Raw genomic sequence first — 25,925 nt, forward strand, 5'->3', positions numbered from 1 at the left:
CCACCCGGAGGATGAAGTCCAGACCCCTCACCTCGGCATTCAAGGCCCTCCGCTCCCCGCCTCTTCACTCCTCCACCCGTCCACTCTTCCAGCCCAGGCTGGACTTGACCTTGGGAGTGCACCTCTCCTCCCCTCCTGATTCAAACCTTCCTCATCCCTAATGTCAGGCTCCTTGTCACCTCCTCTGAGAGGGCTCCTCCAAAGCCCCTGGGGCACTGCCCTGCATTTCAGCCAACATGCACCTGCTGTGGCTGGGTCCTTCCAACAGGTCAGCAGCATTTCCTCTTGCTCTGAAGGTCTCATGTTCTATGTATGCTCATGCCCATCTCTCTCCCTGCTCCTGAGCACCCCCGGGTGGGGACCACGCCTGATTCCCCCATAGTAGAGTATATCCAGCCTCATGCAGCTGGGAGCTGGCAGACTAGTCTCTGCCCCACCAGACCTCCCCAAGCCACATTAGCAAATAGTTTATCTTTCTTGGGTCTTTGCTTACCTCCCCCAAGACCCCCATATACGAGGGGGCTGCTGTTATCTGACCAGAACTCTGTATAGAATCAGGACTAACTACATCATTTGTGGGGTCCAGTGCAAAATGAAAGTGTGTAGCCTCTTTTCAAAAATTACTTAAAATTTAAAGACAGTGATAGTAGACCAATCACACACCCATGGAGGCACTCCTGACATTTATGGCCTACACAAGGGGTCTCAAACCTGACCAGCCCACAGCCAAATGTGGGGTTTTGTCTGCCAAGAACATAGTCACTTTTTTCTTCATTCAAGGGCACTGTCTTCTGGTCAAGCTGGGTCTGGCAAGGCTGCATCTGCACAAAAGGGAGTGATTTTTCCTTAAGTCACACAAAGTTAAGGTCTTGGCCAGTGGCAGCCCTGCCCACATTTGCTGAGATCTCTTGATCCTGGCACATGAGCTACCCTCCTGGACTTTTGGTTGAATGAAGAAAGGGGACCTCAAATTGTACACGAGACATTGAAGAGCAGGGTTTAGGGCAAGCTAGTACACAACTGTGGCCCATTACTGTTCCATAGACAAGTAAATGAATGACCAAGTGAGCGCTTAAGACTAGATAGACATCTAAGTCATGGAGTTGTGGAATTACAAGGCTAAGAGAGACTGAGAAATCCTCAAGTCTGGGCCATTCAAACCATGTTCTCCAAAGCTGTAGGAATCTGCAAAGGTGTGTTGGAGACATGGAAAGACTAGGCACTCAGGGATCCGGTCCCCTTCCTGCCCTTTGACCTTTTTATCTGTCTCAAATCCTGGGCTTCCCATATAAACTTTTCTTTCTTTCTTTCTTTTGCTTTCTTATTTTATTTTATTATTCTTTTTTTATTTTTCATTATGTTTAGTTAGCTAACCTATAGTACATGGTAAGTTTTTGTTGTATAACCTTTTGTTTAAAGAAGTTTGCTGGCTCAGGAAGGACAAGAGACTTGCCCAACGTTCCGAGGCAGAGCCTGGGGAGAGGATCAAAGAGGTGAGGTCAGAGGTCAGCATGAGGGCCCAGATGAGAGCCTGAGGCTATAAAATCCAGAAAAGTGGAATCAGTGTGGAGGACCCCAGACAAACCAGAGGGAGGAGATCAGGGATGGTAAATCTCAGCTCTGAGAAGAGAATCAAGGTCAAGTTCTAAGTTCAAAGGCCAAAGGTGGGGGCTCGTTCTTGCTTTATTCATTCAGTCGGTATTTACTGAGCACCTACTATGTGCCAGGCACAGTTCTAGACCCTGGGATACAGCAGTGAACAAGACCAAGTCCCTGCCTCCACACGGCTCTCATTCTGGGAGGCAGGGGTCTGTGTGCAGGAAATAAACATTATTACAAGAAAACAAATGAGGCCACCAGCTAGAGATAAGTGATACAAAGAAAACTGAACAGAGTAGGAGAGAGACACTGCCAGTAGGTGGGCTAGCTCCTATAGAGTGGGTCAGGGAGGGCCTCCCTGAGGAGGTGACATTTGAGCTGCACTCTGAATGAGTTGGGGCTGCCAGTGTCCCAGCTGGGGGTGGGGGGCGGAGCTGCCTGCCCCGAGAGCCTGCAGATCCACACAGTGAAGTTGGGCAGGCTGGGCAGGAAGTCTGGCCCCCTGTAACCGTATCCCCAGGAAGGAGGAAGCCAGGAAGGCGCTTTCAGCAGTTGCATTCATCAGGGCCAGCGGCGGTAACCCCCGGGCAGCACCAGAGCCTCCTCAGGGCCCCTATCCACCTTTAGCCGCCTGGGGAGGAGACAGCCAGGGAGGGAGGGCAGCCTAGAGTGGGCCCTGGATTCTCTTCCAGACAATAAATGCTTCCAGGTTCCTGGGGAGCATTCCTTGGGTCACAGCCGCATCTGATGTCAATTACCCCCGGTGTAGGGTTCCAGGGCTGAGCGGGGGCAGGGGTAGAGGGAAAGCCGCTTCTCCGTAATCAGAATCTCCTGGCCCAGCGGTAAAGGCACCCTGGGACAGGTCCCCCCCAGATTTAAGGATTCAGGGAGGGGTTCTCCCTGGAAAGAGAGGTCAAGCTGTGGTGGAGAGCCTCCGCTTCATAGCCATTTTGCTGTGTGACCTGGTGCAAGTCACTTAACCTCTCTGGGCTCCTGTGGAAATGATGACAATTCCACCTTTCCCTTCCCAGCGAGGCAAGAGTACCGTCCAAGTCTGGAGGGCAAAGCTCAGTGCTGTGGGCTGGGCTGGGGTGGGCTGGAATGGGGTGGGGTTGCTAAACCCTTACTTTTTCCTGCGCTGATTAGATCTTAACCCTCCAGCAAATACGTCCCCACCCAAGATTATGGTGCCAGAGTTGCTGGGATTAACAGATAAAACAGACCAAGGGCATGCTACCCCCACCTCCAACCTTCCCCAACTTGCTTGGGCAAAGCACTGTACCTCTGGGCCTCGGTTAACTCATGCCCCCTTCCAGAGGGGATGTGAGGGTCAGATGAGTAAGGAGCCTAAAGCCGGTTTGGAAAAGATACACACCAGTCCACGGTGTTCACTGGGTCACATTTGCGATCAATAACAACCACAAAATGGCCATACGTATTTCTACGCACCCGGAGAAAGACTCTGGATTTGTAACATCTACTTGATGCGGGTTTTTGTGATTGATGACCTTGAGCAAGACGTGCCCTTCCAGCCCTCAGTTTCCCCACCCACACTGGCGCCTGCAAAGCTCCACCCTGAAAAAGGTTTCCCTCTGGCTCCTGTCCCAAGCAGCCCCATTTGCACAAGGGGGTGTCACCCAAGCCACACGGGTGAGTTTTCCCCTATTGGGTAAAGCATTCCCCCTGCAGTCTGAGTTCCACTAATGTACCTTTTCTTCTCCGGGGACTGCAGCACAAGGTTGGGTTTTTCGCGTGACAAGCGAGCGGGAGGGGGCGGGGCCGGAGGTAGGCTTCCAGCGGCGGGTGTTCATTTACCAGGAGGGAGAGCAGGCTCGGGAGGCGGCGAGCCGGGATTCGAACCCGGGCCTGCGGGCCGCAGGGGCGGGGCGCGTACCTCCTTCCCGGGCTGCGGGCCCGGAGCGGATGCCGGGGTCAGCGGAGCGCGGGGCCGCCGGCCGGCCGGCCGCTCCGCGGACGCTGCTTTCTCCTTTTATGTCCGTGCGGGGGCCGGGAACTCCCTACCCGGGGTCGCGGGCCGCGAACAATGCGCCGCTTCCTGCCGCCCGGCCCCGCCACGGCCCCGCTCCCGCCCCGCCCTGCGGCCGCCGGGAAATGGGCCGGAGCCCGGGCCGACTGCGCTGGGACACGGGGTCGCGCCCCGGGAGACTGCAGGGCCCGGCGAGGGCCGCGGGCGGGGGCGGAGGGGAGCCGCGCTGGCCCCGGGCCGCAGCCGGGCACGTCCGTCAACTACACGTGCGCCCAGCGCGCACTCGCCGGGGGGTGGCCGGGCCATCCCTCCGTCTCGGCCACCCGGCTGCGCTCCGCGCCCAGGTAGCGGCTCCATCCTGCACACGCCCGGCACCGGGCTGCGCTCCGGGCGCACCGACGTCCCCTTGTCGATTCAACTGAACATCTCCAGCGCGCCCCGCTCTGGGCGAGGCCCTGGGGACTCCGTGGTGGACAAGGGTCAGCAAAGCCCCGGGCCTCGTGAATCTAACGTTCTAGTGAGGGGGGAAAACACCCCAAATTCCTGAATCACACAGTATATTTAAAAGTGATCCTTTTTTCAACAAAAATGAAGGGAAATGAGGTCTGTTTTAAGTAGGGTGCTTATGGATATTTTAACTGAGGTGGCATTTGAACAAAGACCCACAGGACACGTATCCCAAATATATACCTCTCAGAGAGGATATGCAACACCCCCCCCCAAGCAGATGCACTGCACAAACGTATACACTGTGTACATCAGCATGCCCACACATGTATGAGTACTCACCAGTCCACAGGCAGTGCATTGTACATGTACAGTACACATAGCCACTACCTGCCTGTCACCCCCGTGCATGCCCAGATGTGCACGTTGATGACCATGCCTGCATCTCCCATACCTACCATCACCCCCATTTCCATATAGTCTTCAAGTACAGAGCTCTGTGTCAGGCTCACAGATGCCATACCTCAAGTATAGGGTTTTTCTAATTTCATAAAACACTCGCCCATATGGTAACACCATAATACATGTATTTTCATGTCTTGTGTCCATTATGTAACGTAAGTCACATATGCATATACCCAAGTACACTCTACACACACAAGCATACCTACATGGGCCTCTCTTGCTCATACAAACATACCGTCTGTACATTTCCCACGTATTCCCTGTACCTATTTTATACATCCCGTTTACACGGCCACGTGCCAATAATCGTAATAATGTTTACAGAGTACTCACTATGCGCAGCACGGTCATAGGTGCTGAAGTTGGAGTATTTCATTCAATCCTTAAGGCAACTCTGTGTGACAGGTACTACCTGTTTAGCCTAGCCATTCAAAGCTCACACAGGATCAGGATGCCCTGGGTTTGAGTCCTGGCTACCCCACTATGTCACCTCCGAGAGCCTCGGTTTCCCCGTCTGTAAGGTGGAGGCAACAATCATCCTTCAAAGGTTATTGCGAAAAGCCAGTAAGAAAATAACGCAAGAGAACCGTATAGCACAATACCAGGCACACAGCAAATGTTCAATAAAAGTTACCCAGCACTATCTGTATCCATTTTGGAGAGGAGAAAAATGAGGCTCAGAGAAGTTAAATGACTTGCCTGGGGTCACACAGTGTGTAAGTGGAGGAGATAAACATCAAGCACAGGTCTATGGGACCACACAGTTCAGGCCCTCGAAATATTCTCCTGCTGGTGCTTCCATATTACACAGCAGAGACACCACACACACACACACACACGCACACACACACACATGCACACACACACAGCTCATACCATGCAGACTCCATATGCTTGTATCACATAGCTCCCATGGTATAGATATGAATTCATTCAACATTTATATGATCAAGTTCCATCCACAAAGCCAGGCACCCATCTAGGTATCTAGGTGCTGGGGGCACAGCAGGCAGCAAGGCAGACTTGATCCCTGCTCTCATGGCCCTTATAGACGGGCACACATGACTGTGAACACACACTACCTACCATCTGCATCCGTACAATGTGTCCACAAGCAGATACCCTGCACCCAGAGCCGAAGGTATGACTTACTCGCACACCTAATTGCTAAACCAGCTGCCCATAATCCACGGAACACAGGTCTTACACCATTTACACATGTTCAGTATATCTATACCACGTGTACACATAGACCTCCTATGTATGTGTCATTCACAAGTGGTCAGGGTATACACTGCCCATAACCTATGTCTACATATTACACATAATCAGCCTGTGTCACTCGTGTACCTGTTTCCCTTTCTGCCCCACGTGGGCAGCTTGGGAGGCCCAGGTCAGCCCCTCTGGGCCAGTCTGGGTGGGGGGCACAGTGGAGGTCAGAAAGACAGGGCCTGGACCCCCATCGCAGGGGAGAGAAGGTGGCCCATGGCTTCATGGCTGGCGGCCAGGAAATTATAGTCGACACCAAACCAAAGCGGCCCCTTGGCGGACCAGGTAATCAGGCCTCTCCCGGATTCAGCCTGACAGCTTAAATGTTCTAATTCCGCTGCCAGGGGCCCAGCTCCCAAACTCCGGCCATGGCCCAAGCCTCGGCCCTCCATCGTAATTGGACCCACGTTTTCATTACTTTGAGATTAGACAGGTCCCCTCCGGCCGGGCTGGCCGCAGCTGCACGGGAACCATCCCCCAGCACGACTGCATTTACCTGATTATGGAGTTTATTTTATAGCAATTGCTCTGGAGTGCTGGAGGCCCCCCTTCGCTCCGCCCCCTGCTCCCCAGACCCCAGAGGCCTCTACCAACCCAGGACGAGGAGTGTCTGCCTAATGTCCTGAAGCCACCTCCCTTCGGCCCTGCAATCCTGGAAGTACCCTCCTCTGGGCTCCCCTGCAAGGACTAGTTCCCTTTTCCAAAAAATCACTTAAGGAATTTGAAGAGAGAGGGAGGGAAGAGTGTTCTAAGACTTTTCTCCCGCGGTGCAAAACGGGAGCGTGATCTTCCTTGTTTCATGTATTCATTCAACAAACATGGGTCCAAGGGCACCTGGGTGGCTCAGTCATTAAGGGTCTGCCTTTGGCTCAGGTCATGATCCCAGGGTGCTGGGATCAAGCCCAGCATCTGGCTCCCTGTTCAGCCGGGAGCCTGCTTCTCCCTCACTCACTCCCCCTGCTTGTGTTCTCTCTTGCTGTCAAATTAATTAATTAATTAATTAGATCTTTTCAAAAAGGAAAGAAAAACAAAACATGTGTCCAATTCCTGAGCTAGTGGCCAAGGCTAAAGGCCAAGGTGAAGACGTAACTTCATTCGACACTGACTGTGTGCCGGAAAGGAATGTGGCTGTAACCGCGCTGCTTTCCTAGACATCACAGTCTAGCCGGGAAGCCCGGCAGCTTTCCTAGGGCTCGGTTGATGCTCAAGGGAGGCCAGGAGACCTATAGGAGGACACAGAGTTAAGAAACGGGGTTGGGCTAGGGCGCCTGGCATGCCTCTCTTGATCTCAGGGTCATGAGTTCGAGCCCCATGCTGGGTGAAGAGATTTACTAAAAAATAAATAAACTTTAAAAGGTGGGAGTTGGGGGGGCGGGGGTGGTTGCGGTGTGCGCCTGGCTGGCTCAGGCAGGAGAGAATATGACTCTTGATCTCGGGTCGTGAGTTCATGCCACATGTCGGGTGTAAAGATTACTTAAATAAATAAACTTTAAAAAAGGCGAGGTGGGGGTTGGGGATGGAAGTATTTGAAGCAGAAAACAGTGCAAGTGCAACACTCTGGAGAGAGTGAGAGCCTGGTGTGTGTGAGGAACTGGAAAAAAAAGATAATGAAGTTCAAGCTTCGGGTGTGCAGGGCAGAGGGAAGATGGGGGTGGGGGAACAGAGGTCGCCAGGGCCCTAATCATAAAGGGCCCTCCTTAAAATTGCTGGCACTTCTCCCCGAGGCTCCAGGAGCCGTAGGGTGGGGGGGACCACGCTGGAGGGACCCCCTGCATAGCACATGGGAATATTTTAAGTAGTTGCACAGTTCTGAATGCCTCGTGCATAGTAACTCAGCTTATCCACCTCAGCCCCACGAGGGAGGCAAACACTCCAGGCCCACGATCCCTTCCTCACAATGCTGAAATCCCCACAGCTTCAATGACCAAAAGGTTTTTACACGGATTTGGAGACAAACTGTGTGGTGCCCAAGTGACTTGAACCAAGCAGAAGTTATTTTTGTTAATTTCCCTGCCTGGTTTGGGAAATGGAAAATTGGAAAATATTCATGTTTTGTTGGGAAAAAATATATGAATTTGATTATAAGAAATGGCCCAGACCCCACCGGGTGGTGGTACAGTGTATGGGTTATGTTCTCTACTAGACTTTATTCTCGGGGAAGTTCAGAAACCCTCTGACTTCATACCTGAATAAGGGACTCCAGGCTTATACTAGAACCCTCATTTCACAGAGGAGAAAACCATACAGAGTGGAAGTGATTTGCTCAAGATCACACAGCAAGGTGGGGTCAGTCTGATTTCAGTCTGACATCCCGTCTTTTGGTTCTTTATGCTCTGAAATGGGGGTCTGAGCCTGACCCCGGGGACAAAGGGTCCTGCAGACATTGATGAGAATGTAATCGAGGCGTTGGGTGGGGGGGGGCGGTCTATGGCCTCTGACCTCCCGCTGTGCCTGTGAGCATTGTTAGTTCCCTTCCACAGGTGGTGGTGCCAGCATCAGAAAAGGGAGCCATCTTGGCCAAAGTCCTGTGGCAAGAGAGTCACAGAGGAGGGAACGGGGCTTGGGGCTACAGTCCCCAGAAACCTGGCCTTCCCACTGTCCTGAGGACAGTCAAGAAGGAAGCTCGAGCTGCACCTGGTGCTGCTGAAGAATGGGATCCCAGCAAAAGGTAGGTCCAGGTCAAGAGCCCGTAGCCCCAGGCTGCCCGGCAGTAGAGACCTGGTGCCCTGGTATTACCCTGTCTGACAGCCCCCATCCCATCTCCAACTCCAGCAGGACTGCCTCAGCCACACCTCTGCCCCCTCTGCCTATTCTCGGAGTCAGTGCCCAGCCCCCTCCAGGAAGCCTTCCCTGATCATTCTGAGCCGAGCTGCTGGCTTCTTGATATTTGAACCCTCTGACCATGCCTTCTTCACTCTCCTTCACTAACCAAGTATTTTAGCCTCACTTGCCCAGAGATGAATAAGGAACCACCTGAAGGAGATGAGGTTTGGGACGCACACACCCCTGTGCTGGCAGATCCTCAGGTGTAACGTCCCCATCCTGGGCCTCTCCTCCCACCCCCCCTGGAAGTGCACAGCCATCAGCCCTGGCCTCCTGACCACACACAGCTTACTCCCCACATCACGCTCCAGCCTCGTGCCTGGTATTGAGCCCAGGTCTGCACTCTGAATGTCCCCGAGAGCATCTGGAGGACAGACCCAGATGGCAGGCTGGAGGCCATCTCCGGGGAGAAGCTGCAGGAATCGAAAAGACCAGCCGTAGAAAAGGTGACTTGGCAGAGCACAGTCCCCAGTGCTCCCCTCAGGGGGTGTCCCAAGGGAGCACAGGGTCAAGGTTGGGAGAGTTCATGTTCATGGACAGCACCTGGGCAGCAGGGAGCCGAGGAAGCTGGAAGAGGCTCATTGCGGGGGCGGGGGAGTTGCTCCTCATCCCCGGGGAGAACTAGTGAGAACTGCTATCACTGTCCTCGCTGCAGGAATGTGGTGGAAAGGATTTCATCACCAGACACACAAGGGATCAGGAGCTTTCCGAGACCCAATTTTCAGAACACCCCGCCTCTCCACCCAAAAAAAAAAACGGCGTAAGAAATCAAGGAAGTAGTGAAGGACCGCTGCCTGGCCTCCAAACTTTCCCACCTGCCTTTTGAGTTTTGTGGGCTGTAGCCAAGCCCACAACGAGGACTGTGAAGGCAATAATAATAAGAACCATTGCATCCGTTGGGGGCAGAGCTACCGTTCAGCCGGAATGCTCTGCTGAGGCCCTAGGGTCATTAAACCCCGTGAACTGTGTCCCCACCAGTTGCTAAGGAGCCTCTCGGTCCCCAAACGTCCTGAGCACACCCCTAGGGGCCCACCTGCCTGGGTTATAACGCCACATCCCATTCTCTGCCCAGAAGGCCTGCCTCTGAGCATCCTCGCGTCTAGTTCACCTGCAGGAATATCATCCTGAAGGGAGATGCCCTGCCCCCTGGGGCGGCACCCCCTCTGCCAGGGCCCGTTCCCAAAGCCTGAGCAATCAAGGCCTGCTCCCTCCCTGGGCTGGTGCAAGTGCCCGCCTCCTCCGGGCGCCTCTCCGGCTGCAAACCCAGCTCATTTGCATGTGGATCGCGCCTGCCACCATGGGTGCTGGGGTCAATTGAAACTCAAGAAAAGAGAAGAAATTTATGCAAAACTGTTGATTGCATTTGTATGTAATGAAATCATCCAATATTCATCTGACTATAGAATCTAATCTGAGAAGAGAACTGAAGGACATGAGTGTCACTGCAAAACCGTAATGAGCCACTGTAGTGATTAAAAAAGCTCTTGAGCCTTCTGAAAATCCAGGCAGAAATAGCGTCTAATCAACTCTGAATATAGGAGGCGAGATTGGGCTGGCGCGCTGCGCACGGCCCGCCGCGGCGCTGGGGGTGCGAGGTAAAGCCTGGCGGCCACGGTCTGTGGGTGCCAATCGCCAGGCCACAATCAGCCGAGTCCTCCGTGCACAAAGCAGTCGCCGCCTCTTGCCACGCACAAGGAGCCCAATCACTTCGGTTGTGAAGAGCGGCTTCGGGCTTTCACCCACCTCTGAAGCCTGGCCAGAGGCCCCGTATGGGTTCCTCGCTCCTGCCCTGGAAGGCAGGGAGGGTTTGGGTCTCTGGGACTGTCACACCTGGACACCCCTAGCGCCCCACCGGCCTGAGTCGGGGAGAGGGTCTGTGTTTCTCGGGAGCCCTGGCTCATTACCAAAATGTCACCTCCTCCATGCAGCATTCCCTGGCTGCTCCCAAGACACTGGCAACTCCCACCAAACTGTTGAACACACGATGCTCCCCCCCTCACCCCTGCTTTGTTTTCCTTCATAGCACTTAGCTCTGCCTGGCATTGTTATCCATCTGTTTAAAACCATCCGCCTCTTCTAGTAGACTGTGAGCTCTGTGAGGGCAAGGACTTTTCTGGAGTTTGTTCGCCACTCTGGAATGTGGAGAAGTGGGCTTGACCCTCAGTAGATGCTCCTGAAGTCAGTTCAGTGGGCAGCCAAACGTGTGTACTCAGTCTCTCCACAAATACTTGTTGCCTGCACAGTGCGTGATGAGTAAGGCAGTCCCGCCCTCTGGCGCTCCCAGTCGGGGCAGAAGGCACACACTGAAGACGTTTACCTATAACCAAATGGGACCCCGGGGGGGCTGGTTCCGTCCAGTGGCTGGAGGAACAGCAGACGGTTCCCAGCTGGGGGAGGGCAGGGAAGGCTGCCAGGAAGCAGGGAAATGAGGTGGCAATCTTAAGGATGGACAGGGATCTTAAGGATGGACAGGAGCGATCCAGGCAGGGCTGGGTCTGGAGTGCCCCCCACAGAGGGAATGGCATGTGCAGTCCCCAGAGTGACCAGCATCTGCGGGGACCCAAAGGAGGTGAGAGCCAGAGCCGGCTGGAGCCAGAGCAAGGGAGAGCCCGGTGGGAGATGGGGCTGGAAATACGGACCAAGTCGCACCTCGCAATTAAGAGCCTGCTGGGGTTTTTTCCTGGAGAGGACCCGGAGCCTGTGGCAGGGAGCAGCATGACTTGCATTTTGTCACCGTATGGAGAACGGGTCAGGGCGCAGCTCTGAAGGAACACACCTGGGCGAGGGGCTGTTCACATACCCTGGCGATGCAAGATCCCGGGGGGCCTCTGAGCAAGGCCAGGTCATGCCAAAAGCTGTTTTAAGATGATGAATCTGACAGCAAAATACGGAGCAGAAGAAGGGACCCCCGGTGGGAGGCAAATTCATTATCATTCATTCATTCATTCATGCAAGCATTCATTCATTCAGCCTTCCAGCCCTTCCCCATGTGCTAATCTACAGTTTCCAAACTGCTCTGCGTTTGCCTACCAGGTGACCGATTATTAAAACGGTTCTAAAGCTGGAGTCAGTAGCTTCTGAGAATCGGAGGGATTCTGTACCTCATAAGGCTGCTTTTTTTGGCCTGGACTTCCTGACATCAAAAAGGCCTTGTGAGTCATTGGCCTTCTTTAGGCCTTAAACTCATCAGTACAAAGAGAGAGCCTCTCAAGATGATCTCTTGGTTCCCTCCCTGTTCCCCAAAGTCTGCAGCTCTAGGTCCCCTGAAGGCACTCCAAGAGGACAAAGTCCAGTGGAATGAAGGTCCTGAGGTGAGGTCTGCCCTGCTTTATGGGAGCCAGGGGAGCTCCCGGCCCAGCCCTGCCACTCACTTGTTCTGCTGTGAATGACTGTGCTAGTCCCTCTCTGTGCCTTGGTCTCTGCCCAGCTGCTGCCTCCTTCCCGGGGGTGGAGGGGGGCAGGGTTTAGACTGGCACACAAGGCTCCTTCTGGGCTGCTGCCCACACTAGACCCCCCCCCCCTTACAATGGAATTCCAGGAAACTACCCTTCAAAAACAAACAAACGGGGGGAGGGAGGAAGTTGCATAGGGAGAGCTATGCATCCCCAGTGCCCACACCAGAGACACACACCCCCACCTCACAGGTCAAGCTGGAGTCCCAGTTCCAACACTCAGGGCCATCCTGTGACCTCGAGCAAGTCATTTAGACTCTCTGAGTCCTCATCGGTAACACAGCGGGTCTGAGAATCAAGTTAGGCCCTGTAGCTCGGGGCAGAGCACGGACTAAGTGCTCAGGAGGTGGGGTTGGGGTTAGAGTTGGGCCACGCCTGCCTGGATGGCGGAGCAAGACTCCTCCATCTTCCTCCTTCGGCCTCTGCTACAGCTGGGACTCACTGGGGGTCAGCGGAATTCAGGGATTCTTTTAACAGGTGGATTTGGTAGGAGGAGCCAAACACCTGGGCCTCACTAGAGAGGGGAGAGATGGGACGCCCCCTCACCCCAGCTTTAGGCTTTGTAGCAATGGTGCCCCCCAACACTAGCTAGGATCAGGGGATTTCCTGGTCACAGCAAACAAGACCTCCCAAACCTTTTTTAATAGAAGCTACCACCCCCTAGATCCCCATTCTAGAAGGAATGCTTTGACTTTCAGGAACCCACTCCTCTCTCCCTAAAATTGATTATGGATATTAGATCTAAGAAGTCATCAGAGCCTTGGTGGTTTGCCTCCTCAGGTGGTAGATGGGAGAGCTAAGTCCAGTCTCACAGACATCCCTGGGAGCTGCCTCTGTGCTGGTCCTATACTGGAAGTCCCTGTCCCCCAGGGCTCCTATCCAATGGGGAAGACAGTCCATGAACATCACCAAAGGCAACACAAGACGGAAAGTGCTTTGAGCCCTGAGAGACTGAGACCAGGGAAAAGGGAGACCACCTCTGACTGATAAGTAGATTCCCGGAAGGCTTCCTGTAGGAAGTGGCATTGAGCTGGGTCTGAAGGATAGCTAAGATGTGTCTCTTTCTCTCTCTGGAGGAAAAAAAAAGAAAAAATTGAAACAAAACGAGAAAACAAAGGAATAACCACTTCTATTTTCACAACCCCAAGTTAACACTTGGCCAAGTTTTCATTTTGATCCACATACATGAAATGACTTTCTGGTAACTTTAAGTTCTTCCCCTTGTCCCCAGTGGCAATTTCCATTATGAATTTGGTAAATATCCCTTCACAACTCTGCCTCTAAAAAAATTAATTTATAGTGCAAAATAGGGTCAGGAATAATTTTTTTTTAATTACTTCGTGTCATTCCAGTTTACATAAGGGGTGTCACACTGTCTCTGCGACTCTGTTTGCTTTTTCCACTGCCCGTTATGTTTCGGGGGCTCTCTGGTTCAAACACATGGCTGGGGCTCACCACGGCATCCCACGGATGCACCGTGCTTATGTACTCCTGGACTGGGTCGGGTTTCCACGGATCGAGGTCATCCAGGGAGGCATTTCAGGTAGAGGAAGCAGCGGCAGCAAAGGCTCAAGGATGGGAAAAGTGGGGGGGCGCATCTGGGGGGCTGGCAGGAGTCCAGGGTGGAGGGAGCACCAGACGTGTGTGGGGGTGCTGAGGGAGGCCTCAAGCCCCAGGCCAGGAATCCACTGCTGGCATGCTGGCCATCTGGGAGTGTGGGGACAGACCCCCCCCTTAGAACCGCCCTCCACAATAATTCCACTTATCCACCCTCCAAGTCCTCCCTAGGGAGGCCTCTGTTACTCTTTCCATTAATTGTCTCATTAATGACCCACTGAAGTCAAGTACCCATTGTTCTCTGGGCCTGGGGCAGCCTCCCCGGCTTTCTACCCTGGGGGATTTGTAAACGTCTTTCCTTCCCCGCTTTCCTTTGGCAGGCGTCCTTATCTGGTCCCTGCAGCCCTGGCCCAGGCTGCTGCTGCCCCTTCCTCCACCCACACCCTGCCCACGGCCCCGCCGCGGCCTCCCTCTGCCTCACTCCGTCTCCGCTCTCTGTACGTCTCTTCCCGGTTTTCTGTTCTCTTTCTTTTCTCTTTTCTTCCTTTCTTCTTCTCTCTCCCTTAACTGTGTTTCTCTCCCTGGATTTCTGCTGCTTTCTCTCTTCGCGTGTATTTATCTTCCTCTGTGTCTCTATCTCCGTGTCTCTCTCTGGGGGTCTTGGAAAATCTCTTCAGGATGATCGCCTCATTCTTAACCCTCTGTTTCTTTCCGTCTTTGTCTCCGTCTCTCATCTGTCACTACCTGCTGACTGTGTTGTGTGTCTCTCTTTGTCTCTCTGATTCTGCCTCTTTCTCCCTCCCTCTGGCCTTTGTGCATCTCTCTGTCTCTCCCTGTTTGTCTCATGTCTGTCTCTCTCCTCTCTCCGACTCACCTCTCCCTAGCCGTCCCTCCTCCCGTGGGTCTCTGAACCTTCCTGATTGACTATTGTCCTGTTTCCAACCCCACTGCCTGCTCACCCACTGGGTCCCTGACACCCACACTGGTTGGAGTTTCCCTCTGTTGCCTCGTTCCCTGGTTACCGCTCCGGCTTCCCTTGGGTGATGGTGTCAGGACAGCAGTGCTAGGAGTAGGTGTGACATCCCGTAGCTAGCAGACTTCGGGATTCATGCATCTGTTAGGTTAAAAACAAAACAAAGCCAAAAGAAAAAAAAAACACAACCCACAAAACCCGAGGTGACCAATAGAGGGTGTTTATCTTTCTAAATGGGAATTTTTTTTTCTAGAATCACCAACTTCTTCTCATTCTGTAATATAAAGAACACTTTAAGACCAGCAGTGAAAGCAGCAAAAGCAAGATCTAACAGTAATAGAATAGTCCTTTAAGTGAAATCAATATAATTTTATGAAAACATTTGCAACATTATGTGTATTTTACTTATTCTGCCCCAAATGCATGACGCTATTGTCAGGGACCCGTCCAGTCAGAAACCACTGCTCTTGTGCAAGCCCCTCACTGGACCCGTGGGGAAACGGAGTGACTTTTGCTTTGGGTAGAAAAGGCAAAGCTGGGACAGGACCCTTAGCTCTTGGCCAGTTGGCCACTCCCTCATCCCATGGGGCCCCTCTGGTCTCTTCACTGACAGAACTTCCGGAGGCTGCCTGGCTGGGGGTGTGGGGAGGGCAGACACCAGACCCCTGCATTCTGTGCCTTCCTCTGGTCCTATGTGTCTCTGAACAATTTAACCCCTTGCTGTGCTTCACTTTCCTCATTTGTAAAATGAGCAAAAATAATAACTAGCTTCCTAGTTATTATAGAACAACTAGCCTCACGCACAGGAAAGGTCCAGGACTGTTAGCCACGATTAGTATTATTATCACAAAGTGGAGGGGGGTAATTTGGGCCGAGGCTAGAGCCTGGGAGAGGAGGCACATGTACCCCCCACCCCAGGGTGGAGGGGGGGTGGTCAGGCTGAGAGCCGAATGTCACGGGGAATACCGGCCTGGGACCCCAGCAAGGCTGCTCTGGCGGGGCCGAGGGTGGCACGGCACCCTGCCTCTTCAGGACCCCACCCAGCTTGTTCAGGCACCCCAAGCCCTGGAGCCAGCGTTCCAGTCACGGACATGGGCACTCCCAGAGGGAGCAAAGGCGAAGCTTCAGGTGGCATTCATGGCGACAGAGGCGAGCAAGGGGACCCTGGACAGGAGAGGAGCCGGGTGGACGCCAATGACCATGGACACCATGGGAGGGAGGCAGCCTTCAGATGCCCAGAAATCCTGGAGGCTGACTCAGCGGATGAGGTTGGAGGTCTGAGCAAACAGGTGAGAGTAATTAGGGAAACTTTGGGTTATTGATGTAAATTGACTTCATTTGTATTCAAGGCCAGGCAGGCCCGTTACAACTGGACAAACATTTCCTTAACAGCTGCTCCGAGCCAAGCACTGTGCTGGGCAGGGGATGTTCTTTCCAGGGATTCGCACGAGGCTGTCTTGTGCTGGTGGTGGTCTGCCTCTGAGGAAGGCCAGACACCGGGCGAGGCCAGAGTGAAACATTTGACGCTTATGTTCCCCGGTGCGTACCACTCCAGGATGTGCCCGGAAAGGAGAGCGCTTTGAAGGTAGAACTGACGGAACCTGGTGACCTCCTGGATGAGAGCGTGAGGGACAGGGAGGCGCGGGTGGCTCCCAGTGTCTTGGCTTGGCACTCGGGTGGACAGCGAAGGCATTCCCGAGAGGCAGCGTGGGACAGCCAGTGGGCCTGGCGGGGACATGTATTCTGGAGGGGGCGGGCTGAGTTTGGGGCGCTTGAGGCATACGCAGGTCAATGGGCGCACACACATTAGGGGTCAGGAGAAACATCAAGACAGAGAAATGAATGAGTGTAAGGATTAGGACCAGAAGGAGCTGAGAAGGCTAGAAAAATTTTGCCTCTTGGGCAGGGCAGTGATCTAAGGCAGCGCCGAGCAGGCAAACAGCCTGAGACAAGACATGGGGGGGAAAGAAAGCGGCACAAAAATTCAGAGAAGGTAGTAACAGCATTGAGCTTAAGCACTAGTTGCCTTAGGGTACATGTGAGAGGCGAACCACAACTGAAGAGCTACGGAGGCTTAGATGGCAGAAGTTACTGCACGCCAGAGCCAGGTGAAGTCTGCACACAATTCGGCGTCAACTGGGAGCCACTGAGGGGTGTGGAGCAGGAGAGTGGTGTGACCAAGGCTATGTCTGAGCTTGAGCTAACCTGACAGCACGTGACGAATTAAAACAAAGACCTGAACAGAGAAATATGAGAGACAGGGATCGCCGCTTCTTTGTTCCTTCAAAGCAGTTCACTTGAGTTTGTTCACTCAAGCAGTGAGCCTTCTCTGTGCAGAGGCAACCCTTCTCCTCAACCTAACACCTAGCCGCTTATCTCCTAAGGATTCAGACACCCAACCACCTAGCACTAATACTGCATGCAAAAAAAAAAAAAAGAAGAAGAAGAGTAACTGTAGGCTTCTACTTAACATTTCAGGATTATCAGTACATGTGAATGAGTTTGGTCACCTCCTAAAAGAAACGGAGTTTCATACAAACATGCAATGGAACACTATTCAGCCTCAAAAAGGAAAGACATTCTGACACCTGCTATGATGTGGATGAACCTGGAGGAAGCTGTGCCGAGTGAAAGAAGCCAGACGCAAACACTCAGAGAGTTCTGGAGGCCTCCTCCTCGCACGATGTGAATGTACGTGCTCCTACTGAACTGCGTGCTTACAAATGGTTAAGGCGGCCAAGGTTACAGATATTTTGTCACAATTAAAGATAGAGGTCATTTTCTAAAAAAGCTTCCAAATGGATTACAGAACAAAACCCAGCTCTAAAACAGAAACCACGCCTAGAACAGTCATTTAGAAACCTACAGGTAGGGGCGCCTGGGTGGCTCAGTGGGTTAAGCCTCTGCCTTCGGCTCAGGTCATGATCTCAGGGTTCTGGGATCAGCCCAGCATTAGGCTCTCTGCTCAGCAGGGAGTCGGCTTCCTCCTCTCTCTCTGCCTACTTGTGATCTCTATCTGTCAAATAAATAAATAAACTCTTTAAAAAAAAAAAAAAGAAAAAAGAAACCTACAGGTAAAGGAATGGGAAAGCTAAACCAAGCAAATGTAAACAAGAAGCAAGTGGGGGCTGGGTGCTTGATAGAGGACAGACTCCAACTCAGACTGCAAGCATCGAGTGAGATGAAGACGAGCAGAGTCAGGCTCTCCGGGCACCAGACAAGTCGCAGGAAGGCATCCAGCAGAAATTACAGAAAGTGCAAGAAGCAATACGAATGCTAGTAATAGGAGACTGGAACACACCAAAAGGCTGAAAAAGAATACAGAAAACCTAATAGAATCTATAAAGTACATTTCCCGTGTACATATCAAAATTTGTACACCCCCTCCCCGCACCACACAGAGACGATACCCTTTAGTGCACATCATGGAAACTGACCACGTATTAGAGCAGAAGAAACCAGAAAGCTTCGCTCAATGCTTTCAAGGGGACAGAGGATGTAGGAGCACTTTGAAAACAGAAAGGGACCAAGCCAGTATCAGTTATTCGTGCCATCGACGCTATTTCTGTCGTTACTGTCCTTATCCGCTGGTTCTCTTTCAAGTTCTAGGGGAGTCTGCCCAGCAGGTGGGAGGTGGAAATGTGCAAATATAAACCTTCCCCGTCATCCCTTCTGTGTTTACGGTGTGCCATCTCCCGTGCAGCTTTCAAAACACACCTTTATTAGAAATAGTTAATTGTTTTATGAGAGGGGGCTTTCTGCTTCTATCACCTTCGGGGCCTGGAGCAGAGCATTTTGAGTAAGCTTTCTTGAAGACTTACCAACTGAAGTGCACTGAGTAAGGACCGACTTCAAAGTCAGATCTGAGTTTCAAACTGACAAGCTGAATGCCCATTCTGAACCTTGGTTTTCTCGGATGTAAACAGATAGGAGCAGTAGTGACACCAGCTGACACTGTTCAGACGTTTAACTGTAGTAACTCATGTGAAGGGTCAGGCAGGGGACCTGCTCTACGGTAGGCATGCAGTAAAGGTTAGTCTGAGGTTGAGGAAAAGTAGGTAAAACTCACCAAAACAGATGAACTTAGACTAGAGGTTCTTTTTTCTCAAAAAGCAGGAAAGTCATCTTTAAATGAAAACATCCTCCAATGCACGTAAAATGATTTTTTCAAGATTTATGTATTTGAGGGGGGTGGGTCAGGAGGCAAAGGAAGAGGGAGAAAGAGGCCCAAGTAGATTCATGCCTGGAGCCCCACATAGGGTTCAATCCTATGACTCCGAGATCAAGACCTAAGCCGAAACCAAGAGTCAAACACCCAAACTGACAGTACCACCCAGGCACCACTATAAAATGATTTTTTAAAATATCATGGGGGCGGCGCACTGGGTGGCTTAGTCATTGTCTGCCTTTGGCTCAGATCATGAGCTGGCTGGGGGTCCTGGGATCGAGCCCCACATTGGGGTCCCTGCTTCGGTGGAAACCCTGCTTCTCCCTCTGCCACTCTCCCTGCTTGTGTTCCCACTCTCACTGTGTCTCTCGCTGCCAAATAAATAAATAAAATCTTTAAAAAATAAATCATAGGGGTAGCAGTGAAGTAAGTTAAGGTACATCCATAGTATGGAATAGCACACTGCCATGAAAAAGGGGTGAGTTGTATCTCCAGGTTCACATATGAGTAGGTGGCCATCATGTGTTGTTGCGTTTAAAGAAAAAAAAAAAAAAGCAAGCTTCACAATATGAACAGAATTGTTTCATCCTCTGCTTTTTTAAAAATTATGTAAGTATACAGGTCTGGAGGGATACACATCTGATCATTAAAGGGGAGTAAGATTGGGAAGTTGGTCTAACTTTTTATATTTCAGTTTCTTTGGTAACTTCTAAAACACACACACACACACACACACACGAGCATGTAAGAAAGTAAAAAAAAAAACAAAAAAAACAAGACAAAAGTTTTTGAAGTCTCTTTGGTCTGTATGTTTCATGGGACTTGGAAAGCTGGTGAGCTGAATGGAGGAGGAGGTTAATCCTTCTGGCGAGGGTAGGAATTTGCATCCGCAGCTTTTCCTTGTGAAAGAAAGAGGTTCAAGGAAGGAGAAAGGGAGAAGGCATTGCCCCAGCATTGCTCACTACTCAGCAGACCTGAGCAGGTAGTCTCATCCTGGTCCCTGCCACCACCGCAGCCCGACACAGAAGAACAGAGAAACTCTTTGATAAATGTCAACTGAAATACAGCAATCAGCTGAAAGCCATTTGCTGAGCTGTCTGACTGCCCTGGGCTCGAGGTTTTCCTTTATTCATTTATCATGATATACAGCTTTGGCCAACATACACACAGGAGAGAAATTGTTGACATGTGGGACCCAAGTACAGAAAATCTTTCATTTTCCAACCCCTCCCCAACCCCGTCTGTTCACCAAATAAGTTTTTGTTTATTTAAAGACTACAGAGGATTTGGCTGTTAAGAACCAAATGCCTTTGGAGTGGAGTTACAACATAATTTATCATTTCCTCTGTTTATTAAAAAATCCTGCATCTTTGAGAAGCACATTTGCTGTGAGTGGGGGATTTCGGCCATGCCCCCGCCATGTGGCTTACCCCCAAAACGGCTCCTTGATTGCTGAGTCTATCCCTGTCCTTCCCCGACCTGACTTCTGATCGTGCGATGGCTACTCAGGGCTGGTGAATGGGGCTGGACTGAGGACAGGTAAGCGGGGCAGGAGACTAGGTTAGCTTCTTTCATTTTTGACCTGATTCTGACCTTGAACGCCAACCGGCTGTGTACACTGCGCTCTACCAGGACAAGCAGAGGGTGAAGAGCAGACTTCCCGCAAGGGACAGGATCTGAGAGGAGGCAGACAGCAAGGAAAAGTCGGATGCGGCTTCGAAGGAGTGCAGCCGGGCCCCAAGCTGCCCAAGTCGTTCCACTCCAAAGGCAGACATCTGGCAAGATGGGAATGAACTTCCTATCTTCCACCCGAGACACTGTGGCTAACGACTTAGTCCAGCGTGCTATGCACCCCTCCAAGACAGAGGTCACGTCTTACCCAGTTTTGCGTGCCCAGCACAGAGCACGCACGGTACCTGAAACACAGTTGGTGCTCACTGAATGGTCATGAAGGCTGCAGGATGCTGTGGGCCGAACACAAGCTTCAGATCAGGCGTCAGTCTGAATCCCAGCTCGGCCACTTGCTCGCTATGTAACCCTGGGCAAGAAATTTAACCTCTCTCGAGCTCTCCTGTCTCTGCAAAATGAGTCTGACAATGAATAATGAAACCCTCTGTCACTTACTAGGCTTGTTACTTTGGGGGTTATCTAATATTGTCAAGTCTCAGTTTTCCTACTTATAAAATGAAGATAATACATTATCTCGCAGATTTACCAAGATCAAAGGTGATGCCTAGAACTGTCCCTAGCTCTGTGTTATGAATGAGAGAATGAAAAGAGAAGAGCAGAGAAGAGAAAAAAGAAAAGAATATTACTAGAAAGAAAAAAACGTTACTTTACCCAGTACCCAAAGATAAGCCACAACAAAGCACTCGTCTATCAACAACAGGCAGCCCTGTGGGAAACCTATCTCATTACCAAGTAAATGTTGAGAACAAAGGCAAGAGTAGAAAATGACAGAGTGATGGTGTTATGACTGGAAAGAAAGGAAAAGCAGGCTGTATTTGTTGAGCAGCTACTTTGTACAATTCATTTACAACACATTTGAATGCCTACTATGGTCTAGGCATTATGCCAAGTTCTGAGGAAAATAAAGATATACAGACTAATTATCACAAAGACTAGTGAACGTTCAGATAAAAGCAGTGGGCAGTGCTGACAGCCAATGATGGGAGTCCCAGGCTGGGGGGAAAGGGAAGACTTTCCAGAGGAGGTGATACCCAAGCTGGTCCGGACCAGGACCGGCCAGGTAGGCCAGCAGAGGCACAACGGTCTGGGCAGAGAAAAGAGCGCGTGCGAGGATGACTCAGAGGCACAAGTATTGTTCCGGCGGCTTTACATATGAGTCCTCAGAGACCAGGAATCTGGACTCTCCATTCCTTTGTGGTGATTATTCTTTCCAATTGATTTTGATTTTATTTTTTGGTAAAAACAGGCCTCTAGCAAAGGGATACAGTCACAGGCGAAGGCCCACGTCAGCCCAGAGTTCAAAGCCGGGGATGGGGCCCAACTAACTGAAAAGGAGGCTCCCGAGATGAGAAACAGACGGTGGTGAGCCCGCTGATAGTCCTAGTCGCTTGGCAATGTCACCATCAGGGCAAATGCCCTAAGTAGAGGCCACCTGTCAAAGCTGGTGCTCTCTGAGGGCCTCCCAAGGCAGAGGGCCAGAGCAGAATGGGGTGGGCAGGGAACAGGAGGAAGACAGTGCCCGAGAGTGTCTAGTGTGTCACACTAGAAGGCTGAGCCTCACAACGACTGATAACGGCATGATGACAGCCTTCCGTGCGGACAGAGAAGAAAGGGGCCAATCTGCCCCCCATGGGATCCACCAGGAACTGGGCTCTGGAGTACTGCTGCCCCGGGGGGTCTCTCATCCAAGGAGTTCTTTGGTCTTCACTGCCAGATGCCGGTCCAGCTCTGCAACGGTGTCGTCGGCCATTTGGCTGATCTGCAGGAACACAGAATGAGACAGCCCGGTAACTGGGGCTGGGGAAGGGGAGGGGGACAAACATTCCAAAACTATGTAAAAGTTACCTGGGAAATATTGATGGTGACAAAATCTCACGTTATTTTGTCCCAGCCAGGCACTGTGCTAAGAACTTTATATACACACTCTTACTGATTCCCAACAGCAGCCCCGTGAGATAGATACTATTATTATCCCCATTTCACAGATGAGGAAACTGAGGCAGTTCGAGCACTTGTCAGGATACACAGCTGAAAGTAGCAATGATGAAATTTAATCCCTAGTAGTCTGATTCCACAGCCCAAAATTCTTAACTATTATTATAGAATACAGAGAAGTCAGCCCTGTTGGTCACCTAATGACCCTCTAGAATTTCCTACACCTCAGACACTCTGCTGTGTAAAGCCCTCATACTAACTGGTAAGACTATCAAGATCGTAGTAGTTAAGAGGGGAAAAAAGAAGTATTGAAAAAACAAGAAATACATCTGATTAACAAACATGGAAAATTCAACAGACACTGAAGAAACACCAATTAAAACAAGATATAATTCAGTTACCATAGTTAATGAAGTTTGATGTTGTAGTTTTTAATGACAACATTCCACGCCAGAAAGCTATGGTAAAATGAATAAGCTCGTATAGCAATGATAGGAATTAGAATTGATGCAAATGTCCATACCACTTATTTATCTATTTATTTATTTATTTATTAAAAGATTTTATTTATTTATTTGACAGAGAGAGATCACAAGTAGGCAGAGAGGCAGGCAGAGAGAGAGGAAGGGAAGCAGGCTCCCCGCCGAGCAGCGAGCCCGATGTGGGACTCGATCCCAGGACCCTGAGATCATGACCTGAGCCGAAGGCAGTGGCTTAACACACTGAGCCACCCAGGCGCCCCTGTCCATACCATTTATTAACCCCCCAAATCTCTCAACTGGGAAATTACCACATGAATGGAATCTGAAAAAAATTTCCAAAGTTCTATATGCAAAGATATTTATCTAGGCTTTATTTTTTTTTAAAAAGATTTATTTTAGAGAGTGAGTGGGGAAGGTTCAGAGGGAGAGTTTCAGGCAGACTCCACATTGAGCATGGAGCCTGATCTCACGACTGAGATCACGCCCCAAGCCAAAACCAATCACAAATGGGGCCAAAACCAAGAGTCAGTGCTTAACTGACTGTGCCATCCAGGTGCCCCTATCTAGGCTTTATTTTGAATAATGAAAAATCAGAAAATCTAAAGTGATAGAACAGGGAAGTAGTAGAATACATATGCCCAAAAGGGTATAAATATGAGTAACATTCCAGTACATATTTCTGAAATGCTTGAATGTTTACAGCAAGTATAGATTGCTTCTGTAATCAGAATAAAAGAAATAATGTTTCAAGATATTCTTTATAATATCATGGGAAAATGCTCATTATATATTTTTTTAAATATTTTATTTATTTGCCAGACAGAGATCACAAGTAGGCAGAGAGGCAGGCAGAGAGAGAGAGGAGGAAGCAGGCTCCCCGCTGAGCAGAGCCCAATGCAAGGCTTGATCCCAGGACCCTGGGATCATGACCTGAGCCGAAGGCAGAGGTTTTAACCCACTGAGCCACACAGGTGCCCCTTATGTTACCTTTAAAGAAAACGCAGGATGCAAAACTGTGCATATACATAGTAGAAATGATATCAGATATGTAAAAAAATGCATCTCTCTTAAAAATGGAAGGAAATGTGAAAATATTAATAGTGTTTATCTTTTAGGGATGGGAAGATAGGTAATATATTATTCATGTCCCCATCTGTCATATCTTGCAAAAGACCTAGTATATAGCAAGTGTTCAAGAAATATTTATTAAATAAATAATTATTAAAGTTCTCTGTGCTTTTCTATACTTCCCAAATTTCCAAAAATAAACATGCACTAAAAGTGAGGAACAAAATACAATACAATTTAATAGGTGTTGCTGCTTCCCTCCTATGTCTAAAAGAGACCAAAGACAGGAAGCCTTGAAGTATGGTGCCCAGGATCCGTGTCCTCAGCGGCACAGGGGCTGCCTGACATCTTGATTTGCAGACCACAGGCCTTGGCCAAGAACTAGGAACTAAATGCACTGGAAAGGGTAAACAAAAAAGGATTTGGAGCAATTGGTCCCAGGCACGGAGACAACCAGGCTCTCGCCATTGCAACAGCTGCACATTTTGCAGCAGGTGGAAGGCACGGCTTTGGGGGCTGCTGGGCATGCTGGAAGAGCGGCTGGGCTCCAAATGGCTGCTTGGTCCCTCCTCACTGGGCCACAGGCTCTGAAGATGCTACCATCCCCATGGAGAGCAGCTGCCTTGCACGGCAGGTGCATGACGCCCAGCAGCGCTCACTCCAGCAAGCCTCCTCCGGAACAATGGTGCGAGGGCAGTGTGGAGACAGGCATGGGGACTGGGGGGAGGAAGAGTACCTAGGCTAACACTGTGATAATGTGGGTGCTGGGTTAAACTCTTGGTGGGGTAACAGTGTGTAAGCTCCTGAATCTCAGTTTCCTCATCTATCAAATGGGGATGCCGGTCCCTTCCTCAGAGAGTAGTTGTGAGCACTGAACGTGTTCATGCCTATGCAAGCAGAGTTTAACCTGGTTATTTGCTATGCAAATACTGCTTGTGCTACTCTGATTTTTATTATTACTTCCTGACTTCAAATTAATCAATTAATGAAAATATTTACTAACTTTCTACCAAATTAGGCACAGAGTGGCATTGGGGACAGTCTGTCAGCAAGTTCATCTTCTCCATCTTTATCAGACTTCTTAAATAATGATGATGAACATGGGGTGCCAGGTGGCTCAGTTGGTTGAGCATCCGACTCTTGATTTTGGCTCAGGTCATGACCTCAAGGTCATGAGATCAAGCCTTGACTCGGGCTCTGCACTCAGCACGGGGTCTGCTGGAGGTTCTCTCTCTCCCTCTGCCCCTCCCCCTGCTCGTACATGCACTCTCTCCCTCTAAAAAAAATTAAAAATCTTAAAAAAAAATAAAATAAAATGATGAGAAACATCAAACAAAAAACAACGAGAACAGCACCACCAACAGCTCCCTCTTACCGAGTATTATTAGGTGCCGGGCACTAGGCTAAAAACTTTAAACACATTATTGCATATAACCCTCAAAACCGATGAAATGCTGTGACTACGTCCCTTTAAAAAACTGTGAATATTTGACTATTTTACCTGGCAGCTGCACAGTCATACATGGCATATGCAAAGGGGTTTTGTCCAAATCCAACAACCCCACATAACCTGCCTTAGCAGGTGAGACGAGCATTATCCCCATTTTACGGAGGAATAAACCAAGGTGTAAATGTTAAGTAATCTGCCCAAGGTCATGTTAGAAAGTCAGTGGCGTGACTGAGCCAGGAACTCACACACCCCGACCGCCAGTCTGGTGCCACTGCTCCCTGTGAGGCGTCCCCAGCACCTGGCCTCGTCCTTCCTCACCCCAGGCAAGCTGTGTGAGGGTCATTCCAATGGCCAATCCCAGCCCATATTCAAAGTCAAAGGGAGGGTAAAGGAATGGGACGAATGGGGTGGACAATGACCGAGGACCAGCAACCACACCAGCCACTTGAAACTATATGTGTCATCTGGTCCTCGCACCAAACCTGGGAGATGCACACCTTACAGATGAGGGGACAGAAGCTCAAAAAGGTGAAGCCATTTGCTCACCTTCGAGAAGTCAAA

At 50.6% G+C, this 25,925-nt stretch overlaps 1 protein-coding gene and 1 long non-coding RNA gene across 5 annotated transcripts in view; one reads left to right on the top strand and one right to left on the bottom strand.

Annotated features, from left to right (window-relative positions):
- The first annotated feature begins 3,070 nt into the window (after positions 1–3,070).
- LOC116570191 lies at positions 3,071–16,000 on the top strand. 2 transcript variants are annotated; one of them, XR_004277311.1, is made up of 5 exons: positions 3,071–3,249; positions 8,248–8,435; positions 9,246–11,901; positions 14,826–15,861; positions 15,965–16,000. It is a non-coding gene; the product is annotated as an uncharacterized LOC116570191 (long non-coding RNA). The 2 variants fall into 2 exon arrangements; XR_004277310.1 differs by lacking the exons at positions 14,826–15,861; positions 15,965–16,000 and having other exon boundaries at positions 3,083–3,249; positions 9,246–14,064.
- A 3,792-nt stretch (positions 16,001–19,792) lies between these two features.
- The window catches only part of MRRF (mitochondrial ribosome recycling factor), a 54,854-nt gene continuing 48,721 nt past the window's right edge, over positions 19,793–25,925 (bottom strand). For all 3 annotated transcript variants that reach the window (XM_032306930.1, XM_032306929.1, XM_032306928.1), the window contains one exon: positions 19,793–22,188. In XM_032306930.1, coding sequence (XP_032162821.1) covers positions 22,134–22,188 — 55 coding nt within the window. In that variant the 3' untranslated portion in view covers positions 19,793–22,133. The remainder of the gene's footprint in view (positions 22,189–25,925) is intronic.

This window comes from Mustela erminea, chromosome 12 (genome assembly GCF_009829155.1).
Source record: "Mustela erminea isolate mMusErm1 chromosome 12, mMusErm1.Pri, whole genome shotgun sequence".
In the NCBI taxonomy this organism is placed as follows: Eukaryota; Metazoa; Chordata; class Mammalia; order Carnivora; family Mustelidae; genus Mustela; species Mustela erminea.